The sequence below is a fragment of the Furipterus horrens genome, unplaced genomic scaffold (assembly GCF_987537825.1).
Source record: "Furipterus horrens unplaced genomic scaffold, mFurHor1.1.pri manual_scaffold_17, whole genome shotgun sequence".
Classification (NCBI taxonomy): Eukaryota; Metazoa; Chordata; class Mammalia; order Chiroptera; family Furipteridae; genus Furipterus; species Furipterus horrens.
In genome coordinates, this window is record NW_028327187.1 from 18,413,665 (window position 1) to 18,432,446 (window position 18,782).

At 37.3% G+C, this 18,782-nt stretch overlaps 1 protein-coding gene across 1 annotated transcript in view; it reads left to right on the forward strand.

Moving 5' to 3' along the window:
• ATP11C (ATPase phospholipid transporting 11C (ATP11C blood group)) overlaps positions 1-18,782 on the forward strand; it is a 178,642-nt gene that overhangs the window by 71,910 nt on the left and 87,950 nt on the right. Inside the window, exons 2-4 of the mRNA XM_090263917.1 lie at positions 8,175-8,294; positions 15,546-15,635; positions 17,886-17,966. Coding sequence (XP_090120043.1) covers positions 8,175-8,294; positions 15,546-15,635; positions 17,886-17,966 — 291 coding nt within the window. The remainder of the gene's footprint in view (positions 1-8,174; positions 8,295-15,545; positions 15,636-17,885; positions 17,967-18,782) is intronic.

Sequence of the window (18,782 nt, forward strand, 5' to 3'; positions counted from 1 at the left end):
GTCACCTGGATGATTTGATGTTTTTCAAAAAAATATGCATGAGACATGCTGTATGAGCGCGTGCATTGTTGTGGATGAGACTGCCAATCAGCAGCTGCCCATAGCTGCGGCCTTCTGAAATCATTCAAATAGTTTCCATAAAGGAATGTTCAAGCTTCACACGAAGTGTGATGCAGATTCATTGCTCTACTCACTGTCATTTTGAATGCAATGGCCACACTGTACACATGCTCTATCAACAGTGTCTGCCGCCCCCCACTATCTAGTACAGTGAAGTCATCATTGTTCACACATGCACATTCCAGGCCGCTCTCCTTGGCTTCTAGGTGACATCGATGTTGTGCAAAGCATTCTTGTTATATTAACAATGGCTGGACTTTTTCTGGACCGACCTCATATTGTAGGGCTGTCCATTGGGAGAAATACTGTTAACAAAGTGGAGCCCCAGGACGAACCTCTAAGAGTCTCAGGTTACTTTCTATAAATGGAAGAATCTCTGAATCATTAAAAAATATTCAAGAATCTTGAATCTAAATGCTTACAGCAGTTTACTCTGTCTACTTGACTCTATTAGTCATCCCATAAGAGAGCTGTATTTCATCTTCAGAGCCACGGTTCTGTAACCCTGAGGTCCGTGGGGTGAGGGCATGGTGTGGAGTGGTATTGTTACAGAGCAGGGTCCCCCCAAAATCCCCAGAGTCTGTGATTGGGGGAGGGAGGAAATGGGCAACTTTCAATATACCTTTGCACATCTGTGTAGCTAGTGTCTTAGTTATGCAGATGCTTTGGTTCTTCCAAGGTCCCAAGGAGATGGGAGGAGTTTTGACAATGGCATGGTGCGGAAAGGGTGTATGGGGCCTGCGCAAGGTTCTGTGAATGGTCAGAACTGGTTACCATGTCCACTGCGTGAGAGGACACAGTCAGGGATTTAAAAACAAGGCAGCAGCCATTTTAGGGAGAGTTGAGGAGAACCACACAGTTTGCAGAGAGGAGGGACCCATGTGGCTTTGAAGGGGCAGAGGGAGAACCATGCATGATCCAGTGCAACACAGCACATTTTCCTGGACTGTTATATGGAGGTTGATGACGTTGTACCCCAGGCCCTGAAGGAAAGAGCTGACAGATAAGGGATGGGGAACTTCTGGGCATGTTTTTGCCTTCTAGCCTTTTGGGGAGCAAGGGAAGTGCTGGGTCCCTTGGGAGAACTGGGCTCTGAGTTGAAGTGCTCATTGCCCTCCCCAGCTTGGAATATTGTAAATAAAGACCTGTTTCCCTCAACATTAATTGTTGGGTTTTACACCAAGGGACCACGTTGAAAACACCCCTTTTAGCTCTGTAACAGTATCATATTGGAAACACTCAGAATTGATTGTTACGGGTGAAATTAAACTGCTCTGTAGACTACATTTAGATAATGAAAGTCTAACTGAGCTTCAAACAAGGTGTTCTCATCCAAGTCCTCATGGTTGCTGCTTTTTCCTAAGCATTGTGCTTCCTGATTTAGCTGTTTGTTTTTGTGGGGCTTAATCTATTTCCTATAGCAGTTTCTAGTGGATTAAATGTGCTGCTATCGGGTAATGCCTAATTAGAGATCATCTTTGTGTCCAGGGTTGCACTTTGAATATTCAGTTGTCATTTGATGAGGTGTTTGAGAGTTTCAGTTAATGTGACCATAATTAAGCTTTAAAGGAAAGAAGACACAAAATGTCTTGTCTCAGTCTTGCTTCATTCACTACCTCTGGCAAAGAACGGAGAGACAGCTTAATTACTTAAAAAGATGCAAAAAAGCAAAATGTGAAAAGTGGAATTTTAAGGCCTGTTACAAAGTTATGACTAAATTACACATCCAGGTTACTCTTTTTGGCTTATTATAATGGAGTGGGCTTGGAAACCTCAGCAATTTGACCACTGAATACATTGTAGCAATTTTAACCAAGAAGCTTAACACTTAACTGGAAATGTTACCCGGCAATGTAGTGCTCTCTCCTTGCACACCCCACCCCTCCAACCATAGTACAAAAATGCTGACTTTTGGGAGCATTTTAATAGCTAGAAGTTTGATGAAATACTACTTTCATTTTGAATTTATTTGGACATTTTAAGACATTATGCTGTTGGAGTACACTAGTGCTTCAGAGAAGAAAATAGCTTCAGGGCTGGGTTGCAGAGAAAAGTTTAAAATCATTGCAAAGGTTTCAGATTTTTAGTAAGGATTTTTGTTCAATTTTTAGCAACCACTTATATTTGCTTTAGTAATTAACAAAAAACAGTCTGATGAAAAATAAAAATAACGCTGTGATTTCCAAGGATGACATAGTGATGATGTGTTGTTAAAGCTAGTTGTTTTGCATTATATCAGGGCCTGTAATTTTTATCAGTGACCTGAATAATTAGTGGCTGATTAGCCACATGCAGAATAAGTATTGAAGGAGAATCTCATTTTGTGAGCAGTTTAAAATGATTGGAGGGGGCCATTATGTGAGGGTGATTTGTATTTTTATCCTTTGAAAAGCAAATTGTTTAAATTATTTTCATTACTAAAGAAAAGTGTAGGATTATGGCTAAAAAGTTGTAGGATGTTAGTTTAGAGCAATCACTAATTCAATGAGAGAGATTCTGTAGCATTTTTCTCACCCCTGGCTATAAATTAGAATTGTCACCTGGAAAGTTTCCAAAACAATTAAATTTTGAATAAAATATGCAGCCATTAGTATTATGTTTAAAGCCAATGCGTGGCAAGAATTAAGAACCACTGATCTATGAGTAAGTGATGTATTTAAGTCAGCCAACACCTGGAAAGTATGGAGAGAGTGAGCTCTGTTTCAGATATTGTGCCAGCTTTTATAGTGACAGTCTTGTATTGAGGTCCCTCTTTTCCCTCAGTTCTTATTGAGTCACTGGTCTAGAGGCAATCAAGAAGCAAATTACACTTCCAACAGCTTTCTGTGTTTTATGACTTGCAAAAGTATAGGATTTTAAGGTGTTGCTAGTTGAATAACAGTACTACTCTTATCTATCTTTTATTGAGAGGTTATGTTCTGGTGGAAGTTATTTATTTATGTATTTATTCATTTTTAAAAAGATTTTGTTTAGTTTTAGAGAGAGGGGAAGGGAGAGAGGAAGAGAGGGAGAGAAACATTGATCAGTTGCCTCTCACATGTCCCCAACCAGGGACCCTGCCTGTAGCCCAGGCATGTGCCCCAACAGGGAATTGAACCAGCGACTTCTTGGCCTATGGACAATGCTTAACCCACTAATCCACACCAGCCAGGGCTAAAACAATATTCAGTTTATACTCTGCAGCTATGAAGCAAGAATACAAAAGGATAATTTTTATCTTGAGGAAGAAACTTAAATTGCTTTCTCTGTTAATTCATATGTTATAAATATACTTTTTAATATTTATATAATACTTTTCATTATAATGCATGATGTGTCATTAAAATACAATTGGTGTCAGCATATTTCAATTTTTTAAACTGTTGTTTCTAAGGACATTTGAATGGGAAGCAGTTCAACACAGATGGACTCTTAATAGATTAAAATTCATTATAAGGTGGCAGGAATCATACACTCCAGACTACACTGTATGCCATCCAAATGGGAAATTATTTTATGATTCCTACTTGGAATTTCTCTGTCTTGGCTATGGCACCTACATTATTCAAAATCCCGGAAGTTAAAACCACTGTTTTAACATTACATTGGCAGCAAGTGGAAAATTACAGTGAATTTACACAAGCTCAGCATTGCCATTTATATGCGGACCAAACAGCATTGAACAGAGCAGATTCCACCAGAAATTGCAGATTCATCAGAATTTAGAGTGCAAATAGACATGGAAAAGTTATCCATTTCACCTACCTCACCCCCAGTTCTCAGGAAGCTCCATACTCAATCCTGCCTGGGCTGCATGATGACTGCCAGGACACACACACACACAGCATACCAATTTTAATCCATTTTGTCTAATTAAATGGAGATAGAGGTCACTTAGGCCTATTTGAAATAGATCCCAGAGCTAAAATATGGGAAAGCACTTAAGGAAACTATAAATGCTATTCACATGTACAGAAGTCATAAAAATATCATGTGCCTGAAAAATTGCGTTATACTTGTTCCTTTTGTTCTCTGGAATGCTGTGACCTGCCAGAGAAGAAAGTTGAAGACAATTCAGAATTGGGGAAGTACTAGTTCATTTTTGTCTTAAATTAATCAGTAGCCATTGTTAACTAAGGGGAACAATTTATATTGGCCGTGTACGAAACATCCTGCAGAAAACACTCACTGATCCTCTACCATGTTTCCTTTACTCTTCTCCTTTCCATTTGCAGAATGACCTGAGAACTGGCATAAAAGGTAGCTCTTTTTTATTTACTTTGTGCCACTTCTTGCTTGTGGCAAGAATCACCATATGGATATTAAACTAAAGGTTGTAAATTGCAGTGTGTATACATGGACTTGACAATTTCTGTAATTTGAATTGGCACATTATAATGTTCAAGTGTTATAGAGACTACAGTGAGACAGTAACTTGGAACAGAAGGTGAAGGTAAGTTTGAAGGAGAATAAACAATACTTTTAGTAGGTGTATTCACTTTTAGTTTATATTTTATGAAATGGATCTTACAGAAAATACAGTGATCTTATCAGTAAGCTGTGTCAGACCCTTTATTCTATAGTTACAAACAAAGTCAGTTTTGAATCAAAATGTATATAGCTACTATTCTGGTAAAGGTATTCCTTACTTACTTCCAGGAACTGTTTGAAAACTTACATGCTAATCACTGACTCTTGGCATGTGAAGGGACCTGTACAGTCAGTTGTTCTAATGCTCTGTGTTTGGGCAGATGGGTAAATAGCTAAGCTAGCCAGTACTAATACTTAAAGATTTTATTCCAGCCTGCCATAGATAGAGATTCCCACAACATCCCTTATCCCCAGAAGTTACCCTTTATATATAGCCTCAATCTCTCCTACTTCAGTTATCCCAGTTACTCGTCAGTTGATTCCCTACAGATATTGAAGGATATCCCCCACTAAGTAGTTATTTAATAAGCTTAAATTTTAAAAATGGTGAGGCAAAAAGTCTTACCTATCTATATTTTGGGGGCAATTTATATTTTTTAAAAGTAAAAAAGCATGCTCCCTATACTATATATATAAGGTACAAAAAAATTCAGACTAGAATACATCCAAATATGGACATTTCGAGAATTTCGCAAGCTCTAAGTAGTTTTGTGTAAAATAATTATTTTCAGGTAGAGATTTGCCTCTTTGACCCTTGAATAGATCATTGAGAGGAAGGGGAAAGTCTTTGTGGCTGTATCGTTTTTTAAAATATGTTTTATTGATTATGCTATTACAGTTGTCCCAATTGTTTTTCCCTCCTCTGCCTGGTATCCCGTTCCTGCCAGGAATGCCCCCCTTAGTTCATGTCCATGGGTCATGCATATAAATTCCTTGGCTTCTCCACTTAACTTTACTATTCTAAACATACCCCTGTCTATTTTGTACCTACCAGTTATGCTTCTTGATCCCTGCACCTGTTTCCCCATTTCTCCCCCTTCCCCCTCCCAGCTGATAAACCGCCATATGATCGCCATACCTATGACTGTGTTCTGTTCTAGTTGTTTGCTTAGTTTGTTTTGGTTTTTTAGATTCATTTGTTGATAGCTGTGAGTTTGTTGTCATTTCACTGTTCATAGTTTTGATCTTCTTTTTCTTAAATGTGTCCCTTTAACATTTCATATAATAAGTGCCTCGTGATGATGCACTCCTTTAGCTTTACCTTGTCTGGGAAGCACTTCATCTGCCTTTCCATTCCAAATGATAGCTTTGCTGGATAGAGTAATCTTGGTTGTAGGTCCTTGCTTTTCATCACTTTGAATACTTCTTGCCAGTCCCTCTTGTCTGCAAAGTTTCTGTGGAGAAATAAGTTGACAGTCTTGTAGGTAACTCTCTGCTTTTCTCTTGCTGCTTTTAAGATTCTCTCTTTATTTTTCACCTTTGGCATTTTAATTATCATGTGTCCTGGTGTGGTCCTCTTTAGATCTGGCTTGTTTGGGACTTGTATGTCTATTTCCTTTGCCAAATTCAGGAAGGTTTCCTTCATTATTTTTCTACATAAGTTTTCAATTTCTTGCTCTTCCTCTTCTCCTTCTGGCACCCCTATGATTTGGAGGTTGGTACATTCAGATTTGTCCCAGAGATTCCTAAGCTTCTCCTCATTTTTTTTCAATTCTTGTTTTTTCATTCTGTACTGGTTGACTGTTTATTTCTTCCTGAAGTTCCAAATGATTGATTTGAACCATGGCTTCCTTCCCTTCACTGTTGGTTTTGTGTGGATTTTTCCTCATTCACTTAGTGTAGCCTTCACTTCTTCCCTTATACATTTGCTGTGCTCAGTCATTTCTCTAAGCGTTGTTATCACCAGTGTTTTGAACTCTGCATCTGTTAGGTTGGCTGTCTCCTTGTCGCTTAGTTCTCTCTCTGGAGCCTTGATCTGCTCCCTCCTTCGTGCCGTACTTCTCTGTCTCCTCAGCTTGACAGGCTCCTGTGTTTGTTAGCCTTTGTGTCTTAGGTAGAGCTGCCATCCCTGTTACATAGTAAGGGGTGGAGCCTTAGGTATTTGTCAGTGCTGGGCGACCCATTTCCTCACCTTGTTGCACTGTTTGTGGGGAGGGGTCTGAGAGGGAACAGTGCTGCTTGCTCAGCACTCACCCCTTTTCCAGTCATTTTACCCGCTTCCAGTATGCAACTGGTGTCCCGCAGGCTGTTGCCCTGGTGATGGTTCCCAGAGTGGGTAGGTTTGAAAATGTTCTAGGACTCTGGGGGTCCTCTAAACAGACTCTCTTGAGAGACCAACAGTTTCTTCCGCTACCCCAACCCAACTGGTTTTCACAGCTAGAAACAATGAGGCTTTATTTTCCTGGGGCTGGAACTATGAACTGTGCAGTCTGGCCTGGGACTGGGATCACTCCCCAGGTGTCCCTCTCAATTTTTATAATGTGTGACTGCTCATTCTCCCGGCTAGCCACAGCTACTACCTTGCCACCACCACTCGGCATCCTCTCCACCCCGGCTCCCCATCGCCATCCCTCCCACCTGTCTGGATGAGTATTACTTCTTTATATCTTTGTTGGATTTCCATGCAATTCAGTTTTCTAGTAGTGCTGGTGGTTTTTTTGTTTTGAGGTAGATATAATCCTTGTTATGGTTTTGGAAGGAGGTGAAGTGTGTCCACCTGTGCTTCCATCTAGGCCACAAGTCTGTGGCTATATGCTTTTAAATAAAACATTTTAGGTTGAGGGATTATCTTTTTCAAAAATAATGGAAATATATGAGTGGATTGGTTTCTGTCATACTTCCATTGACTTAAATATATGGTTGTCTCAAACATGGTAATATAGTTCCATCAAAGGAGACTGTCCTAAATTTGTATAAGAAAATGTATTATCCTGATTTAAGAAAACAGGGTGACATCTCAGTGAAATACAAATATGAGGTAAAATGGAGCTCAAGTTTGGAACTTCTAGATTCAACAGGTCTACTTTTTAAAAATGAAAAAGGGATTTTAGGGATATATTTTGTGAAATAGGACTTTTTGACCATAGGCCCTGAGAGATCACAAAGAAATGTGTTTTCTGTAAGGTGAAAAAATTTACAGATTTTCTTTATGGAAATAGTTGATCATTTTGTTAGTAGAGGCAGCCATTGTATTTCTATATTATTATAGGTAATTATTTGCATTTTGAAGTAATTTGCATTCTGTTTCCTGCTATCTGGTAAGGGTGTTGACAAGGTTGTCATCAATAGTTGTATAAAAATTAAATTTTTCTAGTCTAAGTTAGTGTGTTGGTGTGGTAGTAATGGTTGAGTGAGATTCTGTGGATGAAAGAAAAATGACCGGCAATAAAAATTATTGTTTCTCTAGGACACTTAATTTAAACATTTTAGAATTGCAGTATTGGTCTCAGAACAGTTGGCTCAAGCAACACTTTTACTAAATCAGCAACTAGGAGCTTAGTGGAGTTTGACATTCCTAACAAGGTTTTGTCCTCTCTATTGCTCTTTCTTTCTCTGTAGACCATAGCTAAGCATACTTAGACAAGAATTTTGAGCTCTGTAGAAGCATGGAGAAATGTGACATTTTTCCTTTTTCTTTTGGTCAGTGTGCTGGAGAAGAGAAACGAGTTGGTACACGCACAGTGTTTGTTGGCAATCATCCAGTATCAGCAGCAGAAGCTTACATTGCACAAAGGTTTTGTGATAATAGGATAGTATCATCTAAGGTAAGTTTTTAACTCAATATATATTCATATAGTGAGCCAGATAATGCACTTACTTTTATTTATGCTTCTAAGGAAGCTGGTGCATTTATATATGCATACATGGCTTGTACTTATATCAGTCATATACTGTTATCATTATTTCACTAAAAGGCAGTTTTTTTAAAGCATCAATTTGTCTTGTTGTAGCTGAAACATCATTTACTTGCCTTCCATTATGATTCACAGTGCTTGTTGATTATGCATCTTACTTTAAGCCATAAAGTGTGCTGAAAGTAGGAATATTTACTTGCCCAAAGCTTCCTGAATTGCCCTTAATTGGATGGACTAGTTTGTAAATAATTTACATTCTTTTGGAAGGTGCTATCCTAGAATGACATCTGTATCTCTTTCTGTTTCACTGAGGAGCTTCTCAAGTACACTCCTGGACTCTAAGGGTGTACCCTGCTTGGTACAGTGCTTGAACAGTTAAAGAGTCTTGAAGATCTGAGTTTGAATCCTGGCATGACCATTTACTAGCTCTGAACTTGGGCAAATTAATCCCTAAGTCTGAATGTTCTCAATGGAATAGAACTGATACTCGAAATGTGAAAACACGAAAACACTCTTTGTAGTTCCTAGTACCCATAGTTATCTTTCTACAACTATTAGTTTACTAATTTTAGTCTTTACCTTTGGCTGACCAGATTAGGTGCTAGGTGCTAGGTGGTTGGCCCACTGCCATCTCTTGTAGCATGACACAGTTTATGATAATTTTCCATACTTACTCATGCAACCTGACAAAGCATATTTAAAATGTTGGTGATAGTTGGGTCACTGCATGTTTGCAAACACCTTAGGACCTGCAACACAGAATGATCCATTTAAAAAAAAAATTAACATTTTGGTTTTTTTTAAAAAATATTTTAATTATTTATTTTTAGAGAGAGGGGAAGGGAGGGAGAAAGAGAAGGAGAGAAACATCAATGTGTGGTTGCCTCTCGGGTGCCCCCAACTGGGGACCTGGCCTGCAACCCAGGCATGTGCTCTGACTGGGAATTGATCCAGCGGCCCTTGGGTTCACAGGCTGGTGCTCAGTTCACTGAGCCACACCTGCCAGGGCTAATATTTTAGTTTTCAAATGTACATGTGATTTATCTTTGAGTAGGAGATTAGTGTGTAAAATATGGATAGAATGAGTAAAAACTATTTTGTCTTATGATCTATTGTCTTACAGAGCACTATGATTATATTTGGAGACAATGTCTTTCCTGCTAATTTTTAACCTCATGGCAGAAAATTTATCTTCAGTCAGTAACTTCTATATGTGTGCCCAAGAGAGTGAATAGTCCTTCGCTGAAAATTGTGACTTACCCCATAATATCTAAGAAAACAACCAATAGTAGTTATTTGACTCAGAATAATAGACTTGTAGAACTGAAAGATCCTAACAGGTCATATTGTTCAACTCACTGACTTTGCAGATGGAGAAAGCAAGCCCAGAGAAATTGAGTAAGTGATGTGGTCTCCAAGATAACTTAGGGATAAAGCCGTTTTCATATCGTTGTGCTAGTTGGGTTTCTTTCTCAGTTTTATCTCTCCTTTTGCAGCAAGTGAAATACAAAGTATTTCCAAGGGAATTACTGTTTTTCATAGTATTTTAGGTGGAAGGTAGTAAAGTGACTTTCCATTGAACTAGTGAAAATCATTTTGTTGTGATATACTTTGCATTTTCATGTTTTCAAAGAACATGAAACTCAGCTTAATTCTTAACTCTTTTTGTATTTAATAGGATATTTTTCATATTTTAGCTCACTTCAGTTTTGCCATCAGGTAAAATAATGCAGTAGGATTTTTTTTTTTTTAATATTCAGGAGCTCACAGGGAAAATAAAGATTGTGTCTGAACAGATTTGTTTATATATTTATGTATATGTTTTAGAAATCAGAATAAAGAATTTAACATCAATACACTTACAGATATCTTTTTTCTCTGTAAATATTATGTTTATAGTTTTTGTGGTTTACTGCATATTAACTGATCTGCTTTTTCATAAAAGCTCTAGAACAGAAAAAGAAGAAATGAGGGTTTATGAGAGGGGACTGAAAAACACCTGAAATTTATTTATAAAAAATCACGTTCAATCACGTTCAAAGTACATTTGATGCAGTACACTTATTGAGACGTTTTTCCCACTGCTCAAAACAGTTTTTGAACTGGTCATTTTGATGCTGTTTAGTGCTTCGATGTTTTTGGTTTCACCTCTTCCACATTGGTGAAATGTTTCCCTTTGAGGATGTTTTTCACCCAGGTCCGGGGGAGTTGCTCAGAGTGAGATGGAGTGAATAGGGAGGGTGGAGCACAGGGTCTGGGCATCGTGCTGATTTTGGTCAAAAACTGCTGAACACTCAGTGCAGTGTGGGCAGGTGTGCTGGTAAATCATCCATCATGAAATGGGCACATTGAAAAAGTCTTCAAAAACAATTTACTGATGTTGAACGCAGCCTTTCACAACAACACCAGCTGGTACACTGATACAGATGAGGTCCTAGAAAACTCACCTACTCAGGGAAGCCTCTACTACAAGGGACCCGCCCTCCAGAAGATAATCCTGGTTATTTTTTGGGTCCCCTCTCATACTAACCACAAAAAAAGAATGAAATCTTAATAGAAAGAATATTTATAAGGGAATGGTACACAGTGTATAGTAGGTGGTAAAGCACTTCATCCTTGTAGACAGAAAACGTGAGTTTGAAGTTAAAATAAGTCATCGAACCTCTCTGTGTCTCATCTTTCTTATCTGTAAAATGGGGATATTAACAGTACTTACCTTACAGGATTATGGTGAGGATGAAATAAAGTAACCCATAGAAAGCATTTAATTAAGCATTGTGCTTGGCTTATAGCAACAACTCAATAAATGGTAGTACTATTGTTACTTTATTTCTGTGATTATTGTTATTATAGTCCTGAACAGTACTATTGATTTATTCAGTTTCATGTGTTTTGAATGTATGGAGTTATTTCTCTGAAAGGGGGGTTTTGGATCTGGAGAGAATAATACTATAGTTTCATAATTTGACTTTTTCTTCCTCATATTGTCTTTTGACTGTTTGTGTTTGCACCAGAATCTTTTAATTGAACAAATGTACAATTTATAGAATATATTAGCTACCTTCTAACTTTGTAGCAGGTGTTGATTTTCTTTCTCAACTCTTTAGTAATCAAAACAATTTTCTTTTAATTGGTTGCTTTTTTGTTTGTTTACAGTTGCCATTAGTAATGTCAGTGTAACACTGGGAATAAATCTTGTTAATATAAAGAGCATTTAAAAAAACAAAAAAAACCTTTGACCTACTTAAAATTTTACTTATAAAATTAGTGTTTTTCTCTTCTTTTGAGAACACAAACATTTTCTCCAGAAACACTTATCTGGGAATCACCAGAATTTTGTAGTTGGCATAAAACTCGGAAATCCCCTCCTGTAGCAAAAGAAGAATTGAGTGCTCCTGCTAGGATCTTTAGCTTTCATCGTATTCCTCTGTTCCACATTTTTTTCCTTTAAACAGCCTAAGCCTCATCTTGAAGGCCTTTCAATGGGATAAGAATCAGTGAACACCTAACTCTTGGAAGGTATGCTCAAGGTTAATCTGAGTACTCTTATGTAAAAGAATACCTTGCATTAAAGTTTCAAACCTAAAATTACACTAGTATATATCCTCATTTTAAAAATCAGATTTACCTGTAGAATTTATCAGATGTCTTTTTGTCTGAGTCTTTTGAAACCCCCTGAAGGAGCCTTTTTAGCTAAAGTTACTAAATCCTAATTCAGTAATATCCTAGTTACTCTTTTTGCTCTTCTGAATTTATGGTAGAAAGAGTGATACTTAAAAAGGGAGAAAGTTCTGCTTGACATTGGTAATGGAAATGAAAGTATACTGCTATGATGCTCAAAATTATATTTAATGCCTATAATAAGGAGAACTGATAATCAAATGAATATAGTAATTTAAACAGAATGAACAGTTACTTAGGCTAGAGCTCTGCTTATTTACAACTAATCTTAAAATATAGTTATTTTGTTCCATCACATCCAAATCCTAGTACTTAGAAAAGTCAGTGCTGCTTCTGATAGCTCATTCACAATTGGTTGTTAACTTTAATAGTTTCTTTAAATGGTTATGATTTCCTTTTTAGTACACCGTCACCATTTTTACTGATAAATTAGAAAAATTTTGCACCTTGGGTAAAAACAGGTAATGTTCTAAAGCCTCCCTTTGCTTAAATTGAAATAATAGACTGTTGAACTGTGATTTAATTTATTTAACTCAGTTAATTCATTTGATTCATTTCAACCTCCCTCCTTTAACCAGTGGTTAATGTTTGAGGGACTGACCCATAGTATTTTCACATAAGTGCATCTGAAGAGGCCACATTTGGGTACCAATTATTCAGTTCACTATAGAGCAGATGTAAAATGCATTATATATACTTGGGAAGCTGACATTTTTCTGTAGAACCCATTTTTCAAATTTTATTTATTTTATTTTATTTTTTATTCTCACCTGAGGATAGGCTTATTCATTTTAAAGAGGGGGGAAGGGAGGCAGAGAAGGGGGAAAGAAACATCAATTGGTTGCCTCTCACATGCGCCCTGAATGGGGACTGAATCCTCAGCCTAAGTATGTGTCCTAACCAGGAATTGAACTCGACCTTTCTGTTTACGGGATGATGCTACACCTAACTGAGCCACACTGGCCAGGGCATAGAACCCATTTTTAAACATGTTACAAATGTTGGTGTTGCTTCTTAAGTTTATAATTGCATGTTAAGATAGTATAAAAGATCTACTTACTGACTTTTTTGAGCAAGAAGTTACTCATGACCACCCCCAAAATCTCCATTCTTATTGTTAATGAAACGAATGCTATAAACACTTTCTTCCTGTGAACTAACATTGTATTTGGTTTGTAGCAACTGAGATTGAGACTACTGATCAATTACCCTAATAAATCTAGTACCCACCTGGCACAATACATAGTTATTATAATATTGACTGTATTCCATGTGCTATATTTTTAAAATTTCTTTCAATTACAGCTTACATTCAGTATTATTTTATACTAGTTTCAGGTGTACAGCATAGTGGTTAGATCATCATATACTTTACAAAGTGTTCCCACAATATTTCCAGTGCCCACCGGGCACCATACATAGTTATTACAGTATTATTGACTATATTCCCTACACTGTACTTACATCCCTGTGACTATTTTGTAACTACCAATTTGTACTTCTTAATCCCTTCTCATTTTTTTTACCCATTCCCCCAACTCCCTTCCCATCTGGCAACCATCAAAATGTTCTTTATCTATGAGTCTGTCTCTATTTTGCTTGTTAGTTCAGTTTGTTCATTAGATTCTACATATAAGTGAAATCATAAGGTATTTGTCTTTCTTTGTCTGACTTACCTCACTTAGCATAACACTCTCTAGGTCCATCTATGTTGTTGCAGCTCATAACAATTGATGACCTCAAATAGGAAAGAAGAGGGCATATCTCAGTAGTTTCCTCCAAAGGGAGTAAACATAGTTCCTCAAGGAAGCTATTCTTTAGGAAGTTAGAAAAATGGTAAAGGAACCTAGAAACAACAAAAATGTTTCCTTTTATGTGTTAAGACTCATCAGAGGACTCTTTTTTTTTTTTTAAATAATTTATTTATTTATTTATTTTTAGAGAGAGGGGAAAGGAGAAAGAGAGGGAGAGAAACATCACTGTGTGGTTGCCTCTCACTCGTGCCCCCAACTGGGGACCTGACGTGCAACCTGGTCATGTGCCCTGACTGGGAATCGAACCAGCGACACTTGGCTCGCAGGCCGACGCTCAATCCACTGAGCAGATGAATCTTTAACAGTTCCTAATGTTTGTTCAATCAAAAATTCTTTAGTTAGGGAACATAAGATCACCAAACCAGAAGTTCAGCTGTTAGCTTGTTGTTGGGATAGTTAGGTGCTGATCTGGACTGCATCCGCTTCAAAGTGTGACTAGATCAGTGGTTTTGATCCCTTTTATTTTTGGACACCAACTGCCTTAGGAATCTGATGTAAGTGTGGACTCTCTTCTCCCAGCTGATGCCCAGGCACATACAATTCTGCACTTAATTTTGAATGCACTTCCTTGAGGAATTTCTGAACTTTGAGGGAAGAGCTCTGCAGGTTGTCTGTTGGTTGTAATGAAGCTACATCACTGAATTTGTTTCCCTCCACTCAGCCTCATTTTTCTTGGTATTCCCTTGGGGAATATTGAGCCCATAAGCCTTCGAAAGAGGGGTTAGTAATAAATTCCCATACACCTTAACTTAATTTAATGGATATATATTTTTCACAGTATGGAGATACTATGCACTGTTGTAGTATAAATTTAGATATTTAAGTTAAGAAACTTTTTTTCCCCTGTTTTCTGGTCTTCTTTATTAAGAAGTCCATAAAAACCAACTCCTTCTGGTTATTTTTAGTGACCCAGTCCTTCGGCTTAAGTTATCAGTGAGAAGGTCTATGTGATTTGACTGTTGGCTCAAGAGGTCTCTCCTCCTACCCATGTATAATTTAGCATTGAAACCTTTACCTATTACCAGTTACCAAAGCCCAGGGTGGTATGTTTTTGATTAAAGTGAAAGCCCTCTGTGACCCAGGGTTATTTGTATACCTCAGTTGTCATGGAGGTACTGATAGGGACAGAGTTATATTTGTGATTGTGATCAAGATTCCAAAGGTTAGCTGAGCCAAAGGAATTAATTTGTTCATTCACCCAACTCATTTTATTGAGTGTCTACTTTGTGTCAGGCACTAAGCCAGATGTTGGGGAAAATAACAAAAAGACAGATGAACAGCCTGCCCATATAGAACTCATTGCCTGTTGAGGGAGAAATTTTAATTTAAAAATGTACACATATGTAATAATCCATTACAATAAGTGTTATCAAGGAAGTATAGGATAATATGAGAACAAATAACAAGGAGCCTAATTTAAATTGTGTCAGAAAGCAGATGCATGGGACTACATGGTCCAATCGTAATGGTCAAAGTGAAAACTTTATCATTGAGAAGTGTTTATTCACTGTACCTCTAAGTATATGCTTATTCATATGTGTGAGTTTTTATTTTTAACATGTTTTCAGAGTGTTGGGATAATCTGGACCCATGTGACTTGTTATTACTAAGATTTTTTAGTTTGCTTTCTAATAATGTTTTTTTTTTCTCTCCTTCTTCTTTCCAGTATACACTTTGGAATTTCCTCCCCAAAAATCTCTTTGAACAGTTCAGAAGAATTGCAAATTTTTATTTTCTCATCATTTTCCTCGTACAGGTAAGAGTTCCATAAACAGGAAGTCCACTTTTAGAAACTTAATTACTTCGAAGAAATTTTCAGTCCATTTCTAATCTTAAAATGCCCTGTGATTAAAAAGATGCCTCAGGGCTTATTATAACAATACTTTTTAGAGTACTAATATTACATTTTAAGATTTATGTTATACCATATTTCTAAAGTAGCATTTTTACAAGAAAACTTGCTGAGACTTACTTTTTAAAAAACTTTCATGGATTTTATATCTTTGTTCATGCTAGAAAGACCATCTATTGGATATCATTAAACACAATGTTGTATATCAAAATTGAAAATAGGTTAATAGTTTACTTTATAAAGCACTAGTTTCAGCTTAATTGAAAATGTATCACTTATCTTCCTGACTATCAGTTTTGCTCTTCATTCATTTACTTTAAGGGTGAAAGCTTAGTATTTAGACATTTTAAATTGTGTCTTCCATTTTTAGGTCTATAAGCTATTAAAATATTTCCCTTGCCAAAATCACTCCCTGAAAATTTTACGTCATTAAAGGTATTTTTTTTCTCACTTCACTTTTCTAAATGGAGAAACATCCCAATGCAATTGCTCAAATGTCTTGTTGATGTTAAAGTGCTTCTGTTTATCCACTGTAAGTCTTTGAGTAAATGGTACTATAATTGAATTTAGCCCTGCTTCTGAAAACCAATCTGGGTTGCGATATGAGAAAGAGCCCATTTCAATCTTGAATGATAAGGGCATTTGAAAAGGAGCTCCTTTGCATTCATGGTAAGGTGTCTTACAGAACAGCATGAAATAAACTTGCACACAGGATTATATTCACAAGAGTCATTCCACTTGGTGTGCAGCACATTTCAGTTCAATTCATTGAACATATACCAGGCACCTATTATGTGCCATTCAGTAGTCCAGACAACAAAGATTTTAGCAGATGTAATGCATATCAAGATATGGCTTTTCTATCCTTAAGTAATTTATGGTATAGCCCAAAACAGTCATGTATTCACTTAATTTACTGTAGTAAAAGTCACATAAATAGCATGAGGATATGATCAAAGTTGTGATTTTTTTTTTTCCTATCCAATAGGAGCTTGAAAAGTCTTCAAAGAGTAGGTGATTTCCAAACTAAGCCTTAAAGGATTAGAGACTGGTATCTCAGTCTGTGCACGAAGGCACAGAGCCATATAAAAGCCTGTGTCTGTAACAGTGTGTGTGGCGGGGGCAGGGGGTTAGAGATGAGTCAATGAACTGTGAGGGCAGATGGAACTCATGGTCCTCTGTTCCTCAATTATAGTTCTCTTTTACTCTTTCCTATTTCAGTGAATGATGACAACATCCACCAGTTATGTTAACCAGATACTTGGAAGACATCTTTAATAACCCCTTAGGAGAAGTTCCTTACCAGTCCTACCACTTTTGCCTCCTAGATATCTCTGAAACATCTTTCTCTGTCTGCTGCTACTCCCCTCATCCACACCATCATCTTTGGTTCGGGCTAGAGCAGTACCCTCCTAAATAGACTCCCTGCCTCCACTCTCGTTCTCTTCCATTTTATTTTCCATAAAACAGTGAGAATCTTTTCAAAACATAGTTCTCTTCATGTGACCTCTCCCTGCTTAGAAGCTTCAATTATTTTCCACTGTTGGTGGGATAAAGAATGAATTCTAGTGTAGAGCATCCTGCTTGGTCTTCGTGTCTAGCCCCATCTCACACCACACTATTTGGCACTGGCTTCCTTTATTTCCTTAACCTGTGCTACACTCCCTCCCACCATACAGACGGTGTATACATGGATTACTGTTCCTTGAAACCAACCCCTCCTTCATCTAGTTAACTTCTGTTTACTCTTCAGATCTCAGTGAATCATTTGTTTAATGCCTGGTTTTGCCTGTAAGCTGCCAGCTATATGAGGTCAGGGACTTTCTCCATCTGTTTAAAGCAGCATCTCTAGAGCCTGGCTGATAATAGTACAGGGGCTAACTGAATGGTGCTCAACAAGTAGATGGTAAATGAATGGATGTATTTCAGTAAAGGGGTTAATCCAAGCTGGGATGAAAACTAAACCTGACTTAGAACTATTTTCTTAAACTAACTGCAGTTTGGATTGCTTTTATTTTAATCAAAGTTAACATTCACCTTGCTACCAGAATATGTTCTGTCTGCGTTCTGGCTGAAATGTTTGCGGCATGTAAGTGCTACATATAAATTATTAGCTTATTTTCATCTTGCTTTCAATTTAATTTTTTAATTTAGGTCACTGTAGACACACCAACTAGCCCAGTTACCAGTGGACTTCCACTTTTCTTTGTTATAACTGTTACAGCCATCAAGCAGGTAAATTTCTTATTTACAATTATACCTGCATTTTATTCCTGTCTGGTTTAAATTTCATTGTCAAAAGTTTTTTTTCCAAATGTATATAGAGTGGGCAGTATCTCTCTGATGGATTTAATTTATATTTGGTTCCTGTTGAAAACCTGTTAAAATGATTGTAAAGTACATGTTTAATTTCCTTGCTCCTTTCCTCCTCAATGTTTGCATGTGGCCACATAACTCAAAAAGAAAGTGTAGGTGGAAGTGTAAGTGTAGGTTAGTTGGGAAATGGGAGGCAAATTTTATTGGGCATTACTTTTTTCATTACAGTATGTATCAGAAAATTTTTCTTTTTTTTCTGGGCTCTTTTTTTGTTTGCTTGCCTACAGCAGAGAACTCAAGAGCATAAATACTTTAATTTGTTGTTTTTCCTGCCAGAGGCTACTGGGGGGGGGGTAGAGGAGAATTGTATTGTTTCTTGTCAAAGCTGACAACTGCCATAGTTTGTAATGCTGATGTTATTAAGAGACTGAAGGGGCTAAAGGTATCTATTTGCCTGTGTGCAGCAAAAAAAAAAAAAAAAAATAACTAATAATAATAAGGGTTTATTTTTAGATAGTGGCCTATGCCCAGAGTCATAGGTGAACTAATGCTGCGAGACCTGGCTCCTGGGTGGTTTCTAGGGAATGGGTTATAATGGAGGAAATCATTAGTTATGGTGACAAAGGGAGTCAGGGTCGTGACCTCTACCGAGTGCTCAGTACTAGGGTAGGGGTAGTTGATCGGTGTAGCTCGTACTCACATCAGCCATGGCGTCACTTTGTCTGGTTTTGCTGC